Source organism: Haplochromis burtoni, unplaced genomic scaffold (assembly GCF_018398535.1).
Source record: "Haplochromis burtoni strain Fernald_Lab_line unplaced genomic scaffold, NCSU_Asbu1 Contig_162, whole genome shotgun sequence".
NCBI lineage: Eukaryota > Metazoa > Chordata > Actinopteri > Cichliformes > Cichlidae > Haplochromis > Haplochromis burtoni.
The window spans coordinates 414,489-438,566 of NW_024582523.1; the positions used below are offsets into that span (position 1 = coordinate 414,489).

The 24,078-nt window shown below is 38.8% G+C and overlaps 2 protein-coding genes across 5 annotated transcripts in view; one reads left to right on the top strand and one right to left on the bottom strand.

Moving 5' to 3' along the window:
* LOC102307140 (myoferlin) overlaps positions 1-9,817 on the bottom strand; it is a 28,654-nt gene extending 18,837 nt beyond the window's left edge. For 2 of the 4 annotated variants that reach the window (XM_042225149.1, XM_042225148.1), the window contains exons 1-15: positions 9,581-9,817; positions 8,959-9,014; positions 8,594-8,685; positions 4,584-4,692; positions 4,387-4,480; positions 4,101-4,264; positions 3,623-3,751; positions 3,361-3,423; positions 3,233-3,283; positions 3,113-3,143; positions 2,545-2,660; positions 2,282-2,408; positions 476-579; positions 295-363; positions 114-157 (exon numbers count right to left, since the gene is read on the bottom strand). In XM_042225149.1, coding sequence (XP_042081083.1) covers positions 114-157; positions 295-363; positions 476-579; positions 2,282-2,408; positions 2,545-2,660; positions 3,113-3,143; positions 3,233-3,283; positions 3,361-3,423; positions 3,623-3,751; positions 4,101-4,264; positions 4,387-4,480; positions 4,584-4,692; positions 8,594-8,685; positions 8,959-9,014; positions 9,581-9,668 — 1,337 coding nt within the window. In that variant the 5' untranslated portion in view covers positions 9,669-9,817. The remainder of the gene's footprint in view (positions 1-113; positions 158-294; positions 364-475; positions 580-2,281; positions 2,409-2,544; positions 2,661-3,112; positions 3,144-3,232; positions 3,284-3,360; positions 3,424-3,622; positions 3,752-4,100; positions 4,265-4,386; positions 4,481-4,583; positions 4,693-8,593; positions 8,686-8,958; positions 9,015-9,580) is intronic. The other 2 variants (XM_042225151.1, XM_042225150.1) reach the window with 1 other exon arrangement.
* A 1,609-nt stretch (positions 9,818-11,426) lies between these two features.
* Positions 11,427-23,335, top strand: LOC102310370 (WD repeat-containing protein 49). Its single transcript, XM_005932816.2, has 15 exons — positions 11,427-11,827; positions 12,737-12,974; positions 13,160-13,306; positions 15,631-15,753; positions 15,832-16,003; positions 16,087-16,133; positions 16,220-16,372; positions 16,518-16,706; positions 17,670-17,861; positions 17,980-18,447; positions 18,553-18,702; positions 21,341-21,525; positions 22,051-22,190; positions 22,894-23,042; positions 23,120-23,335. Exons 1-15 carry the CDS (start codon positions 11,757-11,759, stop codon positions 23,333-23,335), a joined length of 2,640 nt encoding a protein of 879 aa, XP_005932878.2. The 5' UTR covers positions 11,427-11,756.
* The last annotated feature ends 743 nt before the right edge of the window (positions 23,336-24,078 follow it).

Sequence of the window (24,078 nt, forward strand, 5' to 3'; positions counted from 1 at the left end):
TTTGTGCAATACTGTTTCAGCCAAAAGCAAGTGCTTCATATTTTCTTTAGTAATAATATAAAAAAGGAGAAGAACAGAACATTACAGTTAAACCGTAATTGTATTTAACTTACCAATCAAACACCGTTAGTTTGACACGCTCACACATGGAGGGGAACTAGAGACACACGCACACACACACACACACACACACACACACACACACACACACACACACACACACACAAAAAAGCTTAAACACAGTAATTTCTCTGTTACTTTCTGCTATTTAGCTTTTATCTTAAGGAGCACTACCTTGACTTGAAGGTTCAGTACTTCGTTCCACTCTGGGTTGGCATTCGTCTCAATGATTTGTGTGCACAACTGGAGAGGCAGAATAACGCACATCAGCATTTTTTCTCTATAGGATAAGAATAAAAAATCTAATTTTCTTAATCTAACATAATAGCCCAAAAAAAGGAGAAAAATCGAGAACCTTTCTGCCAGCAAAGCTAGCCTCCAAAAAGGGATCCACCAGGTTTTTCTTGTTTGCTTCTCCTCCAAAAAGTTCTTTCAAATTCTGGACAAATGCATCATCCACTGTAGCAAGAAAACAGTTGTTAGGTAATAAATATATAATCTTAAATGCTTATATGCTGATTATTATTGGTTTATATGAGAGAGGCCCAGACTTCAGTGTAAAACTAGGTTACAGGCTGACCAGAAACTGCATGTTCTTTTGTAGAATATGAGCTCCAGACAGAGTGAAACTAAGTTCAGACAGAAGGGTGACAGGTTGCCCTCTCAACAGACTTTAGAAAGAGGAGGTTATTGCAGCTGCACAGGAAGTTTTAGTGCACAGGCATATCAATAAAATCAGACACAGAAAAGAGGAACTGAATAGAAGAAGTGTTGTGTGTAATGAACAGAGATGGGCAGTAACGCGTTACTGTAATCTGATTACTTTTTTCAGTAACGAGTAAAGTAAGGGATTACTATTGCAAAAACGGTAATTAGATTACCGTTACTTTCCCGTAGGAACGCTGCGTTACTGCGTTACTAAAACCGTGATTTTTTTTGCGAGAATGTCTCATGACAGTGACGTAAGCGAGTGCGACGTTCGTGACAACAGCTGTGTGCAGATCAACAGTGGATCATATATCGAGTGCGGGAGAGAGTATGAGCGTGCAGCGTTTAAAGCGTGGAAGTACTGACCTTACTTTGAGTTTGATTCCATAAAAAGTGACAAAAACATTAGTGTCCGTTGTGCGTGGGAAGAAAACTTCTTTTTACAGCGAAAAAAACCCTAAACTTCCAAGCAAGCACCGAGTGCGCAACGACGTAATGGGAAATTCACAGAGAAACTCGCGGATTCTTCCACTGACCGCTGCGGCACACCTGCACCAGGGTAAACCTCCGCCTACCCACTCCTGCTTTACAGGTGAAAATAGAGCAACAGGACCGCTAGTCTTTGACTTTATTTATTTTCTGCTGTGTTTTACTTGCATCTATTTGAAAGACTGAGTGTAAACACAAAAAATATTTTATTTTATGTGCTGGAATGTGCAGAAAATAGGTTTAAATATTAAACAAATTTCTTCCAGTCAGAGAATGTTGCATATAATTAAATTTTTGCTTGATGCATAAAGTTAAAAGATTAAAACTAATAAAACAAGTTTTAAAAAGGACTTTTCCATTTGATTACATTTTGTATGATGGATTATGTAGAAAAAGTAGAATTGGGCTGAAAGATCTATCGCTTTATCACCTATTCAGGTTGTAAATCGTGTTTTTAAAAAGTAACTAAGTAACTAAGTAATTAATTACTTTTGAAAATAAGTAATCAGTAAAGTAACGGGATTACTTTTTTGGGGAAGTAATCAGTAATTAGTTACTGATTACTTTTTTCAAGTAACTTGACCAACACTGGTAATGAAACTGTGTGTGACGTATGTGACGTCGAGAGGTACATAAATAACCTGGCTTCCTGTTTTCTGTTTGAGACTGGCTGATGTGAGCAGGCGTTTCTGTGTGTGCTCAGCCTCCATATCCCGGGATATGTAAATAAAGATCTTTTTTAAAGTAAAAGACCACTTTTGAGCTGTGTCTTTTTGGCCCTAAGAATCAAAAGAACCGTTTTTAACACAGTGCAAGAAAGAATCAGTCTTAATTTATTTAAGACAATAAAAACATCAGTTTAATAGGGTTAACAAGGAGAACTAAACTTCATTTTATTATGATTTAAATGACCAGTCGGTTTGGTATAAATGCAGAGTGAATGCTGATCTAGATCTGCTCTTACTCTGGGGAATGTCCTCAGCTCTGAACACCTTCAGTGACAGCGTGGCCCATCTAAGAGTCACGCCCGCTGGAAGCAGCAGATTACTCTCTATGTCATCATGGTCGTCATTGGACTCTCTCTTTTCCACCTGCAGCGTTTGAGGCAGAACAAAGAAAGAATGCATGAGAGAAAGCGAATCGTGTAAGCAGCCTATTTACATTGTGGAGGAGGAAGCAAAGAGCTGCAGTCAAAGTCCTCTGAGAGCTGCAGCTCATCGGTCATACCGGAGGATCATCGCCAGTCCCGACAACAAAGAGGCTGACTTTCAGGTAGCCTTTAGCCCCAGAGCTGGAGTCATCTGGGTCATTCAAAAGGATCCACTTCCTCATGACACAATGGGCTGTAAAAGGACCACACACATAAAAACACCACATAGGATAAACAGACTTTACTAGGGCACCATCAGGGAGAGTGTGTGGAGAAGTTAAAAAGCACTTCAGACTTTGTAACTTTGAAAAAATCTCAGAAAAAGTAAAAGAAAATTAGTTTTCAGCATTTTAGATGTGGAGACATTAAATAACATAGTGGTTACTAAATCTGGCACAAGCTTTTTGGCCCCTTGTTGGCACCAGTAACACAATACTGACATTTTGCCTACAAAGTTGTAATTGGTCTTAGTTTTTTGTCTTGATTTTGACCTTTAAACTGGTCACTTTGTCTAAGATTTTCTCCTCCACCATGCACCATGCGACACTGACAGCAGCCCACTGCATTATGATCTCCACAAAATAAACTAAAGTACCGTCTGTGTGGATGCAAATGACACTCAAATCTGTGGTTGAACCAGCTTACCTGGCTCATCATAAACATAACCAACGTCCACCTGTTTGAGAGAATAAGATGAGATTAGCCAGACTTGTTTGTCATTTTAGATGTTTCAGCATTTTGTATGGAGGAGAGTAGACCGGGTACCTTGAATTCTCCCATAAGACTGTCAGCCCTCAGTGAACAGGAGTTATACACCTGCAGAGAAGAGTGCAACCATCAGCAGGTGGTATAAATGCTAACAGAGGACTTCAACATTTCCTATTAATACTAACCCGAAAACTAATGTTCTCATCAAACAGATCGGACGGTAACATGTGGACATTGTAGAAGAATATCTGCAAAAAAGGAAAAAGGAAAAAAACGTCATACAAGGTTCAAACAAAGCAAAACATTTCACATCTCTGTAGAATCTGGTGTGGCATGTTTGGATAGACTCGACTTTAATTAGTTATAATGAGATTGATAGAATAAGAAAAATATTTTTATCCATATCTGAGTTTTGTGTAGTCACTCTGTGCAAATAAATGGCAGTACCTCATCGAAGAAAGGATTGTTTCCCCTCTTAATCCTGGTCCTGTGGGTGTGCCCGCAAACGTAAACCTTGACTACTGGTTTGATGTTATTGCCAGGCAACTGACGGGCCTCGATGATCCGGACTCGAATCTGAGAGACAGAATGAGGGAGGATAAATTTACAGGTACACCACACAAGAAGCCTTTTGACTTCAGACCTGCCTTAATTCTTCGTGGTACAAATTTAACAAGGTGCTGAAAATATTCCTCACAGATTTTTGTCTGAGGAATATATATCTTGTCTATAAACAATCTTCTCCCATGAACATAGAATCAATGCACTGTACAAATTTGTACACCACCAACTACATAAATATTTTAGTAACATCTCACTCATGAAGGGCTTAATTTAAAGTTCACGATCCTCATGTTCTGATCCTCACCAGCACATCCAAAGTTTTTTTCTGCAGTTATTGGTCTTTATTGATAATCAAACTGACCTGAAAGTCCTGAGGTTTATTTGCAAGTCGATATCGACTCTGTGCCCTGGCCACACCCCGACGAAGATTAACCGACTGACCACCGGATGGGGACGTCCCTGCAGGGCCGCTTTGGCTCCCATCTGGAAGAGTTTCATTGCCCTCCTCGCCGCCACCACCACCTCCTAAAAAGCACAAAGACAGGGCGATCACAGGTCAAATACCTGACAAACCTCTAAACAAATGTAATACTCTCAGTAGACACATGCTCTATTGTGCAGTATTACTGGAAATTACATAAACATACCAGCATCCACTGTAGTTTCTCCTGACTGAGGATCATTGGGGTTTGGTACAGCGTTTGCTGGAGCATCATAGCCAACCAAAAGATTGATTGTTGCCTGAAAGGAAATTATTGGCTAGTCTTCTATTTTAAATATATATTTTTTATGAAATTATATTTTGCTTATATTTTTGAGTTCATATCAAAGGATGAAAACTTACTCCAATATTCTGTCCACTTTCACTGACCAGGGGAACATTTTTACATGGCAGTGATCTCGCTTGACCTGAAGCGAGGTCTTTCAAATAGATTTTAGCAGACCCGAGGAATCTATTGGAAAAAAACAAACAGTGTCAGACAGCATACTTTTCAATACATACAACACACACACAACTTGGAGGACTTTGCCTGGTGACCATTCTGTTTCAATGTCCTGATTGAATCGGGCAAAACATGTGCTGCCATTTTAGTCGGCAAATTTACCAGTAATCAGATTACACAGATTACACAAAAATTAAAAGCTGCATGTGTGCACAGTGAAGCCTACATTCACACAAAAAGCCGTGGAGAAGGTCACCACCCAGAGCTAACAAACCATACTTGTTCAGATGCACAAACACAACACTATGAGCTACCACACACTCAATACTACCAGCCTCTGTTTTAAACAGCAACAACTTTCTGCACCGAGGACGGAAATGAATTAACGCTTCCTATTTGGGAGACCTTTAAGAAGTGGGAGTGATAAAGTTTAAACTTCCAAATAATAATAAATGAATAACACAATACAACTCTACAGTATTAAAATGTGAAAAACACCACTGCCATATGTATCATGCAATGATCGAATAAAACAGGTTTTCTGATAAATCTCATGCGTCTTTGAAGGCATCAAACATCTACTAAAAGTAATATTACTTACAGCATTACCCAATTATTTCATCTCCAAAGTCAAGTAATTATTAACCCGATTAATGTTCATTGGGAAAAACAGAATTGTGTTCCTCAGTTAATGTGTCCTTTAATGTTTTAAAGAAAACAAATCAAATGAAACTCTATGTGAGCTATGTGAGCTATGCCCAAAACACCAGTGTCACACAGTGTATCTCAGCATTTCCAGCATTGTCCTTTCATTGCTTATTGTGTCTGTGTCTGCCTTGGCGCGCAGTCAAAAACTACACTGTTTCCTGTTTATCTTGCTTATTCTTTCACAATTACAAGAAATTTGACAGAAACTACTAAAACTGCAAAACTTGCAACTAAACGTATAAAAGGCCAGAATTTCAAACCCATGTTTTCTCCTCCTGATATAGACAGAGAAAACATTACTGTGTCCAAAAGGAATACAGCTAACCCAATGGAGTGTTATGAACACCGTGTAAGTTGTCTCTCTTTGGGTGGACACTGTCATTTTATTTTGGCAGCATTCCTGGCGGAGGAATTCCTGCAACATAAACTTGCTGCTGACCTACATCTGACACCAAAGGCTACAGCATTTAAACATCTCGTGTGAAAGAGATTTAAATATACTACTATCCATGCACTATAATAGTGTACTCCAAAAACCTCAGCAGTGAGTGTGACATGGTGATACGATGAGCAGTAACTTAACTTGTCGAGATGACTTTAGGACGCTGTACAAATACTTGGACAGAATTTATTGTGGGGAGGAGATCCAGTCATTATTCCACATGAGGAAGGAGACCAACACTGGTACTCCCTAGACATTCAGTGACTCATGAAACTGGCATTTAACCTCATATTAAACCAGCCCTTTTTGTGTATTTTATTACACAACAGAATTTAAAGCTCTATCAAATAGTGTTTCCAAGCAGGAAGAGCCTGTGTTAGAGCTTTTCCTTGCATAGTCTGACCAAAATCTCTCGACAAATGAAGGCCATTCAGCGGAGAGTTTGACATGGTTCAGCACATGACTTTGCATATCTGCTGTTTTTAGAACATTCAAATACTAAGTAGTGCCGTACTAACTGTGTTAGCGTCCTCACTGAGCAGTGGGAAAATCATTAGAGCCCTGGTGTAAGTGCAGAGTAGGGAAATTATACCTGGAGTGCCAACTTCCCATTTAAACAAATAACAACCAGCAGACTTTGTGACCATTGTCGAGGCTTGGTGATGTCATGTTCAAAATATTGCTCTCGCCTACATGCAGGATAAAATCTGAACCCATAATGAGTTATTATTGTAATAACTCAGGGTTTTTTTTTTTTCACTTTGTCAGGATGTTAAATTTTTCTAAGAATACAAATATACAAGGGCGCCTCTGACACAATGACGTTCTCACTTATATCAGTTCAATCACTATAATTAACTATGTGTTAACGGGAATGAGTGACTTACAGTACAAATAACCTTGAATGTCTGCCACCCACCCTCTGTCAACATTCATTTCCCTTTGCACGACTGCTCGGCTTTGAAATATTGCGGCTCATCTGAGATACATTTGTGACAAGAGTGTGAAAATCACCCATGGTGCACTTAAAAAGCTTAAAAGCCCAGAAATATCTTTCATCGGCAAGTGAAAAGTGGTTTGAAATATTTGCACAGACCAACAGGAAATGAGACTACTTAAGCGTTTGATATGAAAGAATTCCCTCAGCCAAAAACTGTGACAAACTGGAAATCTCTGCATTTCAAATATACAGTCAAATTTTATACGCTTACATTTTAATTTTTTTATTGTCGAGTCATGAACCATTCAGTGATTTCTAAAAGCCTACAGCTCTATTTGAGCCTCAACTGCATAACAGGGGAAATGAAAAGTTCTATCAGGGATGGATGCAAAGCAGGTAAAGGGAGGATAGTTAAGACCACAAGCTTTCAAATGGACTTCAAAGGTAAGTTATTAACCAGAAGCTGTGGAAAACAGTGTCGCAGTTACAACGAAATATGCTGTAGATATTCATTGTCTGCAGGGTATGAACTATGATGGCTGTTGATACTTGGACTCTTTTTTTCTTCAGTTTCATGTTAAAGACTGCATCGCTGTTTGCACTGGGAGACTTTATCCCACAATCTTCTGATTCCTCACAAAATCAAATTAGTCAGGAAGAATGCGTATTTTCCTCCCTCTTGTTGCTACAGCAACAGGGAATACCCATAACAGTATCTGCAAAGCTATCTGAGAAGGACAAATCCTCCTCTGCTTCCACTCTGTAGCTCTTTAGAGAGTGTGTCAGACGGCCAGCTCAGTGGAAAACTTTACTCTGTATGGAGACACATTTGCAAAGCCCCTCCTTCAGTTATGACTGTCCCATGCACAAGGGAAACTTTTACTCAGTTTAGCACATATGTGTGCATAAATCCACAGGAAATCCATCTCAGGACTGACATGTTTCATACAAAACAAGAACTTTTAGCATCATCGGTTTTCTTAGCATAAAAAAGACCTTGATCGTGATAATTAGTGATGTTGGGGAAACATTCCTTGTGGTTGGCCTGAATCAGTCCCATATGGGATTCTGGCTTTAGCTGGAAGTGAAAACCTTTTAGCGTATTTTTGGAGCAGGTTCAGGCTTTTTTTGGCATTACAGCACATCTCACTCAGACAGTATTAAAATAGCTCATACCACTACATCTACTACAACAACTCCACATTAGCTTTGAGAATTTGCTTTGTTCTCTATCACACTGTGCTACACAAATCTCAAAGACGGGGGGGGAAAAAAGACATCCATTGTTGCACAAGAAGGCATCCCACACAGCTCTGCAAGTCTCAGCATGGCAAGAAGGGTGTAGCAGGCTGAGGGGGTTGGAAAAAACAAACTACATAGCTGCAATATTGAGTTATTATGAACACATCAAACTTCTTTTTGTTTATATTGGTGTGTCCTTGTTCTCACACACACACACACACACGCACACACAATATGTTGATGCTGTTATGTTGTTCTGATCCTGCTTCTAAGCAACTGGTAGTAGCAGCCTGTGACATGTGCAAATAGCAGGTAGCCCATGCACAGCTCAAGCTATGATGGCTCTGCAGTAAGCGAATAATCAGTTTCTTAAAAGCAACATAAAAGAAAAAGGGACACACACCTCTACCTGTGTTGACTAATCTGCTACCTGACTAAACAGGCTCAATTCTTACAAGCTCCTGTTTCAGACAATACTAAGCTTGTATTGTAATTCAGTAAGGTGAGGCAAAGCTTTTCATGACTTGTTGCACAAAGCTGAGAGGGGATCTCAGTTTCCAGGCATGCAGTGTACTTACTTATCTTTCCCAATAGTTTCATAGTCTTTCACAATCACGTCGATGAAGGAGCTGGAGTCCAGTGCCTTGCCTTTTAGATCAAATTCAACCAACTACAAGCGAACAAATGTGAGAAAAGCATGCCATCAGATACAGAACCTAAACTGCTGTCATGTCTTAAATAAGCACATTTTATCAAGGAACAACATATATATTACAGATAATCATATATGTGTGTATGTTAGCCATGTGGTGTGTGGGGCTGCAATTGCAGTATGGAAAGTTTGCATTAAGTATTGCTACATTCCTGGCAATTGATCTTAAAAAATAATAAAAACAGGTAAAAGGGAGTGAAGTATTGCAGAGTGTTTCTTTGTGTGATTTACCTCATTCCACACTGGATTCAACTCTTTGTCAATCGATTTTGTTTTCTTCTTGTCATCTGAAAGGGGAACACATTTTTTTTCCTTAATGCTCCCTTTTTATTGAAAAGTTAAGAAAAGTAACATTCACATCTTATTGTTTTAAATCAAATGACACCTTTATAGCAACAGCAATGCTAGGATCAGTACTGTAAGTCAGTACTGTGTCTGCTCTGTCTTGTGCAGAACTGTCATATATGATTTTAATTCTGTGGCTGAAGCCAACTTTGAGTACAGACTCAAACTTGTCTGTTCACTTCTTTGCCCGAGTTCATTTCACTGTATCACACACATGCAAACAAGTCACTCCCCAGCTATGCGTCAGGAAATTAAATTATTCTTGGATTAAAAAAAAAAAAAAGCACTTTTGTTTTTTAACATTTGTAATCTGGCCAGTTCATCTGATGAGCTCAGCAGCACCTCTGTATCTAAGCTACCACAAACCAGATGAAAGAATATTAAATTAGGTGCCTTCAAACTTCAAGCCCTGCAACAATCACTATTACAAATTATTAGGCAACATTTACTTTTTACTGAAGACAAGAACACACCCAAACTGTTTTACGTGTAGAGAAAAGAGACCTACCTCTAAAAATCACAGTGGTAATTGGATCAGGAACTCCAAGGGTCTTTTTAGGTAGACCCTTAGCCGACTCTACTACAACCCGCAACATGACACCAAATGAGTTTAAATGAAAAGAAAACTAAACTAATCAGTTTAAAAGAAGAAATGTCCACGCAAGACCGACATCCTCACGGCCCCATCACAGAAGCTGTCAGGGCAGGGCTGACAAAGTCTAGCTCCAGGATTCAGGAACAAGGGCGGATCACGGGTCTATAATTATGCTGAGCAACAGCCTTAACTATTGCTGCCTTCTGTTGGTGTGAGTGGAAAAGAGAAAACGCAGCTGGAAAACGGTTCACTGGGAAATAGTTGTTTCATAGGCTACAAAAGTGAATTCACATTCCTGAAAAAGAAACGGATAATAACTTAAAAAATAAATCTTTAAAAACGTTTCGCAAGTGTCTTTTAAAAAATAAAAAAAAATAAAATAAAAAAAAAATCCAGCTCTTATAGCCAAGATCATCATTGCAACCGTGGTTGGCTCCATCTGGTGGCAGTACCCGGATGCACGACCTGGTCTCTCAGCAGTCCCTGAAATAGTCACGAAATGTCTATTGGACACGAATTTTCATGTATTTATGGATTTTAACCTAACTGAAAAAAAAAATCGGGATCAAACGTGTGAATACGTGAGTAGTTTTCATAGGTCAGTCCATCGGTGTTTTTCAAATTATGGCTTTAATTGTGTTTTTGAGGTCTAAATTGCTATTTACAAGTTTGTAGTTAATTCTCCATGTCGATGTTTGTGTTAGTTTCAGAATCTTACGTGTGTGTGTGTGTGTGTGTGTGTGTGTGTGTGTGTGTGTGTGTGTGTGTGTGTGTGTGTGTGTGAACATCTTGTTGTTTAAGCCTTGTAGATAAAGGAACTACAGTACCGGTACAAGGCGTACAACTGACAGTTTCGGAGCGTCCAGGTGGTAGTTATGCAGGTATGCAGTTAGTGGGGTTGGGTTAATTGGTGATTCTTAAATTGGCGTGAATGTGTTAAGCTCCAGTGTCCCTGACAGGATGAGTGAGGGACAATGGATGAGTAGTTCTGGGTAGTTTTTAATAATGTCTACTAACAGTATATCATATTTTAAATTATATATAATACATATACATAATGTTTCCTCTAACAGTTTCTGCCTGTGCAGGTTATTCATTCTGGACACACCAAAACCAAAGTGGGGGTACTTAATAATATAATTATTAACATATGTGTTATCATTTCCACTTGTCCCTTTTTATTTTTACTTTTTACGTGCATTATAAAACACTCAGTGGGTCAGTTTGAGCTTATTCATTATTATTGACTTCTTGACTGTTATTGAGTCTTTTATCAGATGGATAAACGAAGGTTGCTTTAAATGATATTGCAAGCCTAAAAGGAGATCAAGTTCAAGGACTTGCTCAGCAGACTGTGAAACACTGGGACTTGAGTATATTCATTAAACATAGTAAGACAGCACTTTTGATAGCTCATTATAAGGAAGAAAACTGCTGCTGGTTGCCTGGCAATGATTAAACTACATCAGTTGAAGAACGGTAAGAATAGCTGAAAATATGCCACCATATCATGACTTTTCGCTTTTACCCTCTCTTAATTTTGAATATAGATGTTCCTGATTTAATATCTAGGATTTCTGGACAGTCCTACTTATGGTAGAAACTATATCCCATATACATAGATTCTTGATAAAGCTCAGAAAGCTCAGCCTTTTCTTGGTGGTGAATAACTTTGCTTCTTTAAATGATTAACCCACAGAGGGCACGTCTGTGGGGTTTGTGGCTCTGTTGCCCCAAATAGACTTTGGAAATTCTCAGGTCTCCTTGGCAGTCTCTTCAGAGATGTGTTGACTATCTTTTGTCGGTGTGGTCAAACATTTGCGACCGATAGCTTCTGTGGATGTGGACATTCCTTCCCTGTCTGAAGACAACAGGCTTTGTTTGAGGACTGCATGAAAAGCGAGAGGAGTGGACAGAAACAACGGCTGTGCATGGTTAGGCTCAAGGCACAGCCAGGATCGCGGAGTCGACTCAACTCATTTATACAGAAATCTTGGCTTCTTTCTTCATTTCTTTTTTCATGCTCACCATAAAAGAAGAGTTTAAGGAGGAGTTCAGACTGTGATAAAGGTAGAATCGGGCTATCACTATGGATACTTTTAGAAACAAAAAAAATTTGTGGACACTTTATGAGAAAGAGGTGCCACACAGCAGGTTTTGGTAAGTTTTTTTCCCCTTGTTTGGTCTTGGCAAACATAAAAGATAATTTTTAATTAGGGATTGCTTTATGTAGAAAATCTGTTTAATAAACTTTGCACATTGATATGGATTTTCGTTACCTCTGGATAGTAGTGCCTGCTAACACATTCTTATATCTGATTCTGTCCTATATTTTCTAATAAGCTAAAAAAAACAAAAAAAAATTTTTTAACTTTCACTATTTGTACTTCATTCCATTTTTCCACCTTAAACAATTCATGAAAAGTCAATAGAAGCTGAACACTGGTATCAAACTTTCAAATAACTTCTTAAATTCACACATTTCTCCATTCATTTCTCTTCCATCCACTCCACACAGTTTAAACTCAGAGACAACAGCTTCTTTATTACTTAATTATTTTATTGTTCCATTTGCTGATTGTAAGTAATGTGTATGATGTAAAGGACCACTCATGCATGCCCCAATGGACCAAGAAAATACCTCACAATGGTAAGACATGTGACTTATTGTTAGTTTCCCTTAGCAACAGGCCCACACCGGAGGTGCTGGTGGCAGGGAGCGCTTTTCTTAAAAACACATCCCCCTAACTTTACATATTCTTTCATTACTTATTCCCTTTATTTGAAAAAAAAGTGTGTTATATCAAAACTACCACATGGGAGTGCTGCACTCATTCTGCAGTGAGCTTTTTACTAGCTGTCAGTGATGTAATGGCTTCAATAAAGAATCAGAAATAAAAAATAAAATAGGGGTTAGACACTGAACTTAACAGTTCTTTAATGCTTAAGAAATGATCATGTTTTTGTGCTCAGTTAAGCTGGGGTGCTGCCTTATTGGCAATGTCCTCCACATTTTATTCTACTTCTGCTTTTTCGTTTCACTGATCATTGATGTGCTGCTTTCTGCAGTGATCCAGCCTGCGGTGTCAGTCCTGCAGAGAAACTGAGCCCAGAGCACCTACAGCTTCTGAGAAATGCTTTTACCTGTTCAAAGGCTGGACTTGAGACACAGGAACACAAGCTGAAGGGAAGCAATAGAGGTACAAGTGAAGAACGTGGATTGACATTTGAGGAGTTTTGGGATGTTCTGAAGTCTGTCATCGGCCCAAATATTGAGGACACGTGGTGCAAGAGATTCTTTGATGAGGTAAAAAGTAATAAAGTTTTTTTAAGTCTTGACAAAACTGGATGCGGGTTATATTGTAATCCACGATTTAAAAAAAAGTTTATAAAACAGCATCCTGTCAGTCTATTACTGGTTTGAAGTGACTGTCCTATTAAAAGACAACAGTGGCGTATTGCTGACTTGACTCTTACATTCTTCATGTCTAGGTAGATATCAGCTGCACTGGACAAATAAAATGGCAGCAGCTGTGTTCCTACTTGCTTTTGGAGTACACTGAGCGACAGCGGGCCTCCATTCCCACAGCTGCTCTGCTGGAGGCCCAGCCTCAGATTAGACACTGCTCTCATAACAAGGTAACTCTGGTGCATCGTGGTCAGATGGTCTGATTTTTAGACATTTTTTAATTACTTACCAGAATTAGGCAACTACCTAGTCACAATTAACATTTAGAGAATTCAAGTTTCAAAAACCTCCCAAAAGCTGAGTGCAGCAGAAAAAAAAACAGTCTCAAAGCAAAACTGCTACTAAAATGAACAACATTATAATATGACTTAAACAAACTTGGGGAAAAGAAACTCAAATGGATTAGAGTATTTTGTAGCTCTAAAGGAGAAACAGTTATAGAGAGTAAATGGTCAGTGACTCCAAAGTAATATTTGGAAAAGGACATAAAACTAAAACAATATGTAATCACTTTTTAAGATTAACAGTATATTACAAAATGGAACATTTATATTTTACTACCCAGTAAAAAGAAATACAGAGGAAATGGAATTAACCATTAATAAATGATTTTTACAGTATAAATATATTAAAATCAATGACAACTTACTTAAATTGTAAATTGTTGTTGTATATTTAGACATTCAAACTATCTATCACTATCAGATATTTTAAAAGAAAAGAAAAAAATTTTACAAAAATATTTATATGATCAATAAATAATTCAAATGGAAAATTGATTTATGGAAATCAATAAACAATAAGCACTCAATAAAAGTCTCTTTTGAAAACATTTTTCAATTAATTAGAATTAAGATTTTCTTTTTAAAAGATTTTCAAAATCTTTTTGAAAATGTAATTTAAAAAGAGTAAAAAAAAAATTAAATGTTCTAAACAGTCAAATTATGAATACAAGTTATTTCTGATATTTAAAAAGCTGAGTCCTCCTTTTTGAAATCGGTTTTGCTGAGTCGTTTAGCTTCTTCTTTTTAACCTCTCCATTGTAAAGGATAGTGAGTGACAGCGGCATACACATATACATTAATAGATATGATACCAAATATACTACTATCATTATTATAGGCTACTTTCTCTAATGTTAATGCTATATTTATTTCCTAAACGTTTGATGCTTTCTAATAGGTTGTTTATACTTTCATGTAAAAAAAAGTAGAAAATGTATCAAAATATTTTAGCATGCCGTGTATTTGTAGGAGATGAATATACAAGCTTCTTTACAAGCAAATCCAATACAGCAAGCCACTTTTACTTACTTTAAGCTAGTTTAACTAGTTTAAGCAAAATTTATTTGATGCATTAAATTACTACTTTCAATATAAAGATTATCACTCATATAAATAAAAAAAATCAACACTGCAGCACTACAAAGCCTTTTTTGTCTATTTAAAGCTTGTTTTTGAAAAAAAACAAGCTGTTTGAACGGTCATGTCGCATTAAATCCGTCTTTTACGTCACTGACACAAGACAGATGCCAATTATCAGCGCCGGAGAAGACATTGCGAACGTAGATGTTAGTGAAACTGTTGGGAAGACAACGTTGGAGAAACATGAACATTTTATTTGTACTGTATAATCTGCAGATTCTGACAGAAATCTGCAACTATCCTTTGAAGCACCACTCCTCTAAAACAGCAATAAGGATAATTATTTAGGCCATTTGTAAATAACAAAATAACTTTATAACTTAAAGCAAAATTGGGAAAAGTAAAGTCCGAAACAAGTCTTTATATTAAGGGCCATCAGTCAAACAATATTGTTTGGTCTGGGTCTAAACAGAGCACGTTGTGTGTGACGTCTTCTTTTGTGCATGCGGGCCGCTTTGTGGGTTCACACTAGAGCGCGTTTGCTGTCACATTTTATTTGTAGTGTGAACAAGCAGACAAAAAAATCGGATTTGATCAAAAAATGGGAATTGAGCATCAAGACCTGCAGTGTGAATGTAGCCTTTGAGACATTTTGACAGGTTACAGTAGTGAAACACATGATTTGTGATGACTTTCTTGCCTCAGCCATAATGGTTACAGGCTAACTGTGCTGCACTAAATGGCTAAAGAAGCTAAACAGACCTTGGAACTCATTATTTTAATTATTTTCACCTGGCCTGTGAAGATATTCTCATATATTATTATAGTATCATTCGATACTTTTGGATTTCACCCTACAGGAGTTAAGCAGGGCAGTTTGCCAAACCTTTTTAATAACTCTAGAGTTCATCAGGGTCTGTTAAATCTAACCAATGTAAGTATAAAAGAGTGCACTCAGCTGCTCCTATAAATTATAATGAATAAAGTGTTCCATTACTATAATAGATGAAAGATGAAGCATCTTAATTTTTCTGCCCTGAGTTATATGTTATTTTCGACAACCATTACTTTTTTCCTCCTGTAACCTTTCTCTAATTGATTACACTTGTCTCATACTTATTGCTCTGCAGCGGGAGCCAACAGTTCGTGTGGTTGCTCTTTCCCATCCTCCTCCACTCCGCTATATTAGCGTCAGTAAGGGGGGTCAGATCACCGCCTGGAACAGCAGCCTACACACCCTCAAAACTTTAGGGGTGAGTGACATCATGTTGCTACTTTAATATCCACGTGGAATTACAGCACACTCACTCACGTTTTTCTATTTAAACCAGCTTGCTGGAGACCCAACAGAGGAAGTGGCAAACACAAGGAGATTCAGAGGTTGGACCACCGATGCGGTGTACATGGGCAACGTCCACAAGATTGCCATAGCAACTGACTGCAGGGACTTGCGCTTTGTTACTATTTCTTCAAACTGTTTGTTGGAGGAAATTCACTTATATGGTACTTTTATTCCTAACAAAAACCAACTAAACCACGTGAAGCCCGGAAATATTGTTAACTCTTTGTCCTATAATTGCTCCCAGGGTTTCGCAGTGTGCCGACCTGTCTGTGTTACTGGTATGATGTGCAGGTAGGACAACTGTTTGTGTGAGATGTTACTGTTTTAGCTGGATGTCTCCATTTGGAAAGCACTAAATGCATCACTTCAATCTAAAGGGTTTTCACTCCAAGAGTCTAGAACAGCCTCCTCTGCTGCTACTGGGGGATGAAAAAGGAGGAGTCCACCTGATGTGGTTCCTAAACTCATCCAAGGGACTTTTTAAGAAACCATCAAAGAGAGACAAAGGTCCACAAAGGATCTTTTTCCAAGTAGGTTTTCCCTCCTCTATTTACTGAATTCTGTTACAGAAGCATGGAAGCAAGAAGCTTTGAAGTGTTGCTGCTTACACTACAACTTTTCCTTAAACATCATTTGGACTCACTGTTTTTCTTGTTTCACCCTCGTTCCTCACAGGATCTTGGTGAACACAGCGACATGGTGTCCTATCAACACATCCCCAGCATCCACCAGGAACCAATTACCAGAGTAATGTTTGAACCCAGTGCCAATGTCATCATGACATCGTCAGAAAGTAACACCACATCTGTGGTCTTTATGAATGTGTCATTGAAGCAGGAGCCTTACATTTGGAAATTTAACCAGGTAATTAACAAGGTAACAAGGTCAGTTTGACTGATAATACACTCATTGGCCACTTCAAAAATACATTTTTCCAGCACCAGGTTGGACCACTTTTGTGAGCATTATTTATTTATAATATTTCATAATTATTGTAGTACTGAACATGTAATATGTCATCTGCAGTGAAAACAGTTGCTATAGCTTTCATTTTAATGTGGCCTCTACATGCTAGAGTGAGCCAAGCCAGGGTCAACTCCGTTGATGTCAGGAGATAAGCTCATTAACATTACCTGTTTTATTTTGAATAACAGGCCTCAACGGCTACATTTATTTTACCTGAAGAAATTAAATCAAATGTGTTCTTATCCTCCCCTTTGCCTTCTGCATTTTAGTTGAATTGTTTTATTTATAAGATCTGGTAACATCACTGACTTCAAATCAACTTCTCATGTTGTGGCTTTTAGACTTTGTTGTGATTTTCATAGTTATCCACTTCTGATCTGGATCAATGTCAGTCAGACCTGTGTGTCACAGCACTGGGGACTGGGTGACACAGACCTACGAGGGCAGGTTGACATGTGAAAATAAACTCTGTTTAAGTGAGAAAGAGTTTTATATAGTATTAAATGTCCTAGTGTGACAGTGTTACAGTGTAGTAAATGCTGTTATAACTGGCCAGTTTTATCTAGAAGAGCAAACACAGCAGTATGCAGAAACAGACAGTGTCACCGGCTGCTGTGAAAGGAGTAAAACTGGGTGGTGATGCTTCCTGTCACTCACAATGGGTTTCTTTGTTTTTTGTTTGTTTTTTTGAAACCCAAGGTTTACTCTCCAAATAACTGTCTGAACATTGTAAAACAAAAATCTCAGTCATGTATCTTTGAAAGGAAAGAAGCATTTACCATCACTTCATTTATATTTTCACCTGCATAAAACACCATCTTCTGTATACTATACGATATTAATGCTTTTGCCTCATGTCAGGGAGCCAAGTGTTTCGACTACAACGCGTCCCTACAGTTGATGGTTACAGGAGGCTCTGACCGAAAAGTCAGACTGTGGTCACAATATGTGACTTCAAGTCCTGTGGCTACACTGCCGGGTCACCACACCACGGTACTAGATGTTGCGATTTACCAACATGTCGGGCAGATCTTCAGCTACTCTAGAGATGCTGTGAGTGAATTAGGATTTACCATAAATGCATACATAATTGTATATTTTATGTGAATATATGCTAGTAGAGCTTGTTTATGTTCGAATTAATGATGATGCATTTGTCTTCTTTTGCCAGGAACTGAGAGTTTGGGACATTTCTACCCATCAGTGTTTGAAAGTTCTCCGTCTGCAGTTTCCCTGTCTGCAACCAGGTCGCATCCCAGAACATGGAAATTTCCCCTTCCTGTTGCTTAGCCCTCCTCTTCCTGATGAGATGCAACCTCATTTAGTGGTGGCCTGCAAAGATTACCTGGCAGTGCTCAATCTGTCAGAAAAGAGAAGAGGAGGAGGTGGTTGGTTGACTGATGAGGAATTCAGGACAGAATTTAAACAGGGTCCATACCTCTCCTGTGCCTTGTACAACCCCACCCTGAGGCAGGTGGTGACTGGACATGCTGACTCATCAGTCTTTCTGTGGGATGTAGAGACAGGAAGGAGGCGGCTTTACATTTTAAATGCTCATGGAGAAGAGGTGCTCTCCTCTATGGCACTGGACTCCTCTCACAGAAGACTAATCACGGGAGCTCGTAATGGCACTATTAAGGTTCAATACATCTTATTACTTATTATTATATAGAGAAAGAAATTTGGCTGTAATGCATCAATGTGTAAAATACTTAAATCAGAGTGTTGGCCACTCCCCAAGCAGGTGTGGAATCTACTAAATGGCCTAAACTTACACAAGCTGGAGCCCATCACCAACTCTGAAGTCACTGGGTTGACCTGCCTCCATGACAACCATTTACTGGCTGTGGGGTGGAACCAGTGCATCACTCAGTACAGCATTGCAGGAGACAAGGTAAAATCAAGGGTGCATTAAAGTTATAATCCACACATAAATACAGTTTTAAGGGTTACTGAACACCAGGCTGGAAAACAATGTTTTTCTTCCCGCTCTAGTTTTGCAGAGAAGAAAAAAAACGTATTTTCAGGGAGGATTATAGTTTATCTTTCCATCCTAAAATATCCTAAAATTAAGATTGACTTGGTACTCTGGGTTTTACTATCCTTTTCGGCTCTGTCTTTTATCTAAAAAAAAGCTCCATGGATGCCATTTATACAGTCAACACCCATCCACCCATCCACCCATCCATTTTCTTTACTGTTTCAGGGTCAAAGAGCCTATCTCAGGTGTCATAGGGTGAGAGAGGCCAGGTACACCTTGGACAGGTCACCAATCAATCACAAGGCAAACGGCAAAGAGAGACAAGCATTCACAAATGCACCTAAAATTATTATATTCAACGTAACTTATATGTAACGTGTATATTCAACACAGCAAGAAACCAGCTGGCCTGTGGTTTTGACAGGGATAACTGTAAGTTTTCCAAAAGCAGTAATGTCTAATCGTCACAGGAACACGCTGAATTTGTAGGCAAACAGCAGAATGTGAGCTACTGGAACTTTTCTGTTGTGGCTTGCAGTATTGACCAATCAGGTTTGATCAGGCATTGGTTAGGTGCAGATAAACAGTCCTGTAAAGAACAACAAGCACTGAGAGTTTGAAAGAAGAAGGCAGAATGTCCTATATCTTATGCTGCTTGTATGAATATATAGAAACATAGGTAAGGTGTGGTAGATGAAGCACGGAAGACAAACGTCACCCTCATCACCAAAATTCAACTGTACCCCACACTAGTATTGCCCATTCTTCTCTATGGATCCGAGACCTGGGTCATCCTCAAGCACGACCTCAACAAGCTTGAGGTCTTCCACGTGCGCTGTTTGCATCAGATTCTCCGGGTGTCACCCCGTGACCGTCTCAGCAACAGCACGATGCGTAGTCAATGTCACCATCAGCCCTAGATGGAAGAGCTGATCCAGAAGTGACGACTGCAATGGTTTTGGCCACACACTAGGGAATCAAGCATGACGCTCCCAAGAAGACTTGGATCAAGCAAACTGAAGACGATCTTCAACAATGACGTCTAATCCTCAAGCAAGAAAAGGTCAAGGCCAGATCGCAAGTCTTGGAAGTGCATCGCTGACAAAGATGAGAACCCTGCGGCATCCACAGCGACGTATTGGCTTGGTGGACGACCTTCCCTGCTGACCGCCAGCTAGGGACAAAAGAAAAAAAAAAGAAAAATAGTTGAAGCACGTGAGGGCTTTTCAAGCTCTCAAAACTACTGTGATCTGGATGACTGAGAACCTCCATAGGCAGCAAAAGACACGCTAAAATGTGTTCTCAGAACTATTTTGCTATAACTTAATAATGATTAACTTTTATATTTGCTTTTTAAATTTACCTGCATTTGTAACACTGACCTTCATCTCCACACTCTTAGTCATCTGACGGTAGCTGCTGGTTCTCAGATTGGAAAGGCAGTGAAAAAAATTCATTAGCTGTGGGTCAAGAAAGAACAACATAACAAAGTATTAAATGCATTACATAAACTTTTGATTGACAGGTGATTCTGGGTAATGCAGTCCACCCAAGAAGCTCAGAAATATTAAGATGCTATAAAATTAGTCTCACAGAGTTTTAGCCTTGACATATTTTTTTTTCTTGCTACAAGTTCTTTCCCAGATGTTAAAAGCAGCGTGATGAGTCCTACACAAACAGCTGTCACCATAGTGACTAATCTAGTACAGACTCAGAAAACATTTAAGTGTTTTTCTTAAGAATGCCAACAACAACTTGGCCTTAAGAAGACTGTGGTCCAAATTAGGCTCAGAAAATATTTCCTCCAATAGTAACACTACTAACTTGTCCCATCATATTCAGTATAATAATTCAGAAGTCTTGTGTTTTCCTGTCAGTAGTGAAGAAAGTCTCTAAAGTCTTTTCAGCGCATAAATACAAACCCACATCCACCTACAGCTATGCTTGCTGCTGCACAGGTCTCAGTGTATAAATATATAACAGTCTGCATTTGCACATTATTCTCAAGCTTCAAATTCTTGTGTTACATTTTACCTTTCAACCTTCAGCTGCCATCTGCTCTGTGGCTGGAGTCATCTGTTAAAGCGAACAGTAGTAGCACTGAGTATTTATGCTTCTGCAGCAGATTCTTAATGCTGCTTTTTTCCTTTCCTTCGCCCAGTTACATAATATTTCTCACTGTAAAGTCCCTCGCTTAAGCAGAACTTAGCTTGTCTGTTTCGTTATATATTTTTTTCATTTCCAAAACCTAGAGGGGCAATCAAAAATCAGTAAATTGCACTTATATATATATGCATACGTTATATACGCCCCTGGTAAGTTCAAATTCCATAATTTGTTTAAAAAAGTCTACTGCAACATGGTACACTTTTTTATGAGCAACCTGGGGAAGTAAGTAGAGCTTCTACAGAAGAGACAATTACAGGTTATTTCACCTCATTTATAAACACAGTTTATAAATGAGGTATATAGGTATATAGTTATCATCATTTCAACCAAAATGCTTGTGCACTAAGCTGTGCTTTATTTTTCTTTTACTCGTGCACTGAAGGACTTGAAGGTGAGAGCAGACATGTCCTGGAAGTCCAGCAGTGTCCACAAATCAGACATCTTGGCTGTGTGTCAGTGCTCCGCTCTGAGCGTTGTTGCTACAGCCAGTTATGATGGAGAGGTAGTGATCTGGAGCATGGAAACACAAGGACCGATGCTCCACCTGCAGAGAGGGACGCAGGCACGGTAAGGAGATGCAGCTCCGAGTGCTGTCTTGCAGTCAGTGAGGGTTTACTATTAAACTTGATGTGTATGACTTGCAGGTTTTGACACGAAACAAATCAGCATGGATCAGTTTACTAATGATTTATCTACTAATTTAGATCATGTTTCTTGTATCCCAGATCAAATTTTGTTGCTGGCGTGGTAAAAAATTATTTATCTTTGGCTCTCTGCAGTCTTTATTGACGATAACACACAATAAAAGCTTAGATTAACAAATGTTTAAATAACATGCAGATTATTATTGAAATATCAAATAGATGTAAAATGTCAGAACTCAAAAAAGGTATTCCTTTTATCATCATGCATGAATGATAAAGGTATAAAAGAATAAGTAATTAAAGTAACGAAGACATAATCAAACTAATTTCTCATAAATTTTCCTGACAGTTAATTAAATGATGAATAAATGAAGTCAAGTATCTTGCATCCTTAGCTGATAGTGACATATTCATGATTGTGGTTTTCTTTCTGCTTGTGTGCGTCCAGGTCAGCTCTCCCCGTGGATAGCATCTTGTTCCTTCAGCATCGAGCTGGCAGGAAACAATTAAGAAACAAGGGTGTCCTAGTGTCATCCCAGGGTGGTTGGCTGTGCTTTTGGAGCATCACTGATGACAATCACAGTTATGGTGAGTGGGATGCACATGAAAAAGCTTAAAGAAGAGATTGATGTGAGGTCCTTTAAAAAAAAAAGATGCTGCAGTAGAAAACATTAATCTAAGATAAAAACTTTTAATCATCCGTCACTTCTAATTCTCCTCCTCCCATAAGAAGGATTTACAAACAGCCCTTGCAAGCAGTGACAGTTAGGCTGAACTGTCGACTTGGCTGCCAGCCGGTACCATTCCTGGCAGCCCACAACTATGTCTCTTTCCAGATCCCATCTGTGTTTAGTGGTGTGGGATTCATGCACTGTAACCACTGCATATGGGTACAGGCTTGCATGAGTGCATTTGAGTGAACTGTATGTCTGTATAGATTTATATATGTATCTATGTGTCTGTGCATGCTTCCAGCAGAGAGGGGGATTTGAAATCATGACATAAGAGGAATGCAGGTGACAACTAAAATCTGTTGAAGGGTTTGCAGTTTGTCTCAGAAGTACTTTTGTTATTGAAGTGAAGAAAGAATTCTTGAAAATGGTACAAAAGCAGAATATAAATAGATTTGCTTGCATGCACTTTTGAGTGAACCAGCAGACTTTTTAACTGCCTATAAAGATATATCCAAGTCTATTGTTACAAGCAAATTTCTTTTAGATTGTACTTAGTACTTTATGCTTGGATGAGTTTACGAGCACAAGTCTATTTTTTCTGTGTTTTTTCCCTCCAGGTCATTTCTACGCTCCAGAGCAGCCAGGTGAGCGTGTGCTTAGCCTGAACTCAGATCAGTCTAAAAACACCATTCTGGTCTCAGGTGACACAACAGGCTCACTTCAGATTTGGGACATTTCTTCCTTTGCAGTGGACATCCAACCTGAGGTGTGCTGGAAATAAGATTGCACCTGGTGCACTGCACCTCATATCCCCATATACTTGACATATTTTTCTTCATACAGGCAACTTGTGAACAACCTCCACTGCTGCAATCTTGGAGGGCTCACAAAAGGGCTTTGATATGTGTGGAAGTCCTTGAAGTGTTTGACAGACTGTTTGTCCTGACAGCATCAGTTGATGGTTCTGCTGGACTATGGACAGACGACGGCAATCATGTGGGGTTTTTTGGGCAAGAGGTGACGTGGAATATCGCTGACCCAGGAACTTATCATAGGTAGGTAAACTGGCTTGTGTCTTCATTAATTATTTAAAAAAACACATAAAGAATTACAGAGAGCATTTTTGGATGATGGTTCTGGATCTGCTATTTGAGTTATTTTGGCTTGCATCCTCTGCAATCTGCCTTGCAACCCACCTCCTCCATTTCATGCTGTTCATGCTGTATCCAACTTAATCAATGTCAGGTCTACCGTGCATTCCCATGCCCCTGCTCATTTCTGCATCTTTCCATGCTTGTGCATGGTATGGTGGAAGGTCCCAGCAGAGGGCCGTACATCCAGATATAAACAGCTGTAGATGGAAATAACATTTTTATTGTGACTAGTGGTCTTGACAGAAATGTGTTTAATACACACAGGGTAAGAGGTCAGTAGAGAGAAAATAAAATTGAGCCAAAACGTCACTCCTTGTTCATTAGAGGCAATAAATGCTAAAAGTGATTGCACACATAATAATTTGAAGCACAATTTTTATTATACATGCCAAGTTTCAAGATGAGGCTTGCAAACATGGCAGTCTTTTGAGATTAGATCATTCAAGAGTATCAACAACTAGAAGAGTGGCAAATTAAAGCTGCCAGTATCAAACAGAAGACAAGTCCAATAAGTGATAATATCAACAGTGAAGGGTTTGTACCAAATCTAATATAAGTATGAAATGTAAGAAATGTACGTCATGATTGAACATGTTCTCCAAAATAAACTTCCCTCACTGTTCCACAAACATTTGAGTCTTTAATAAA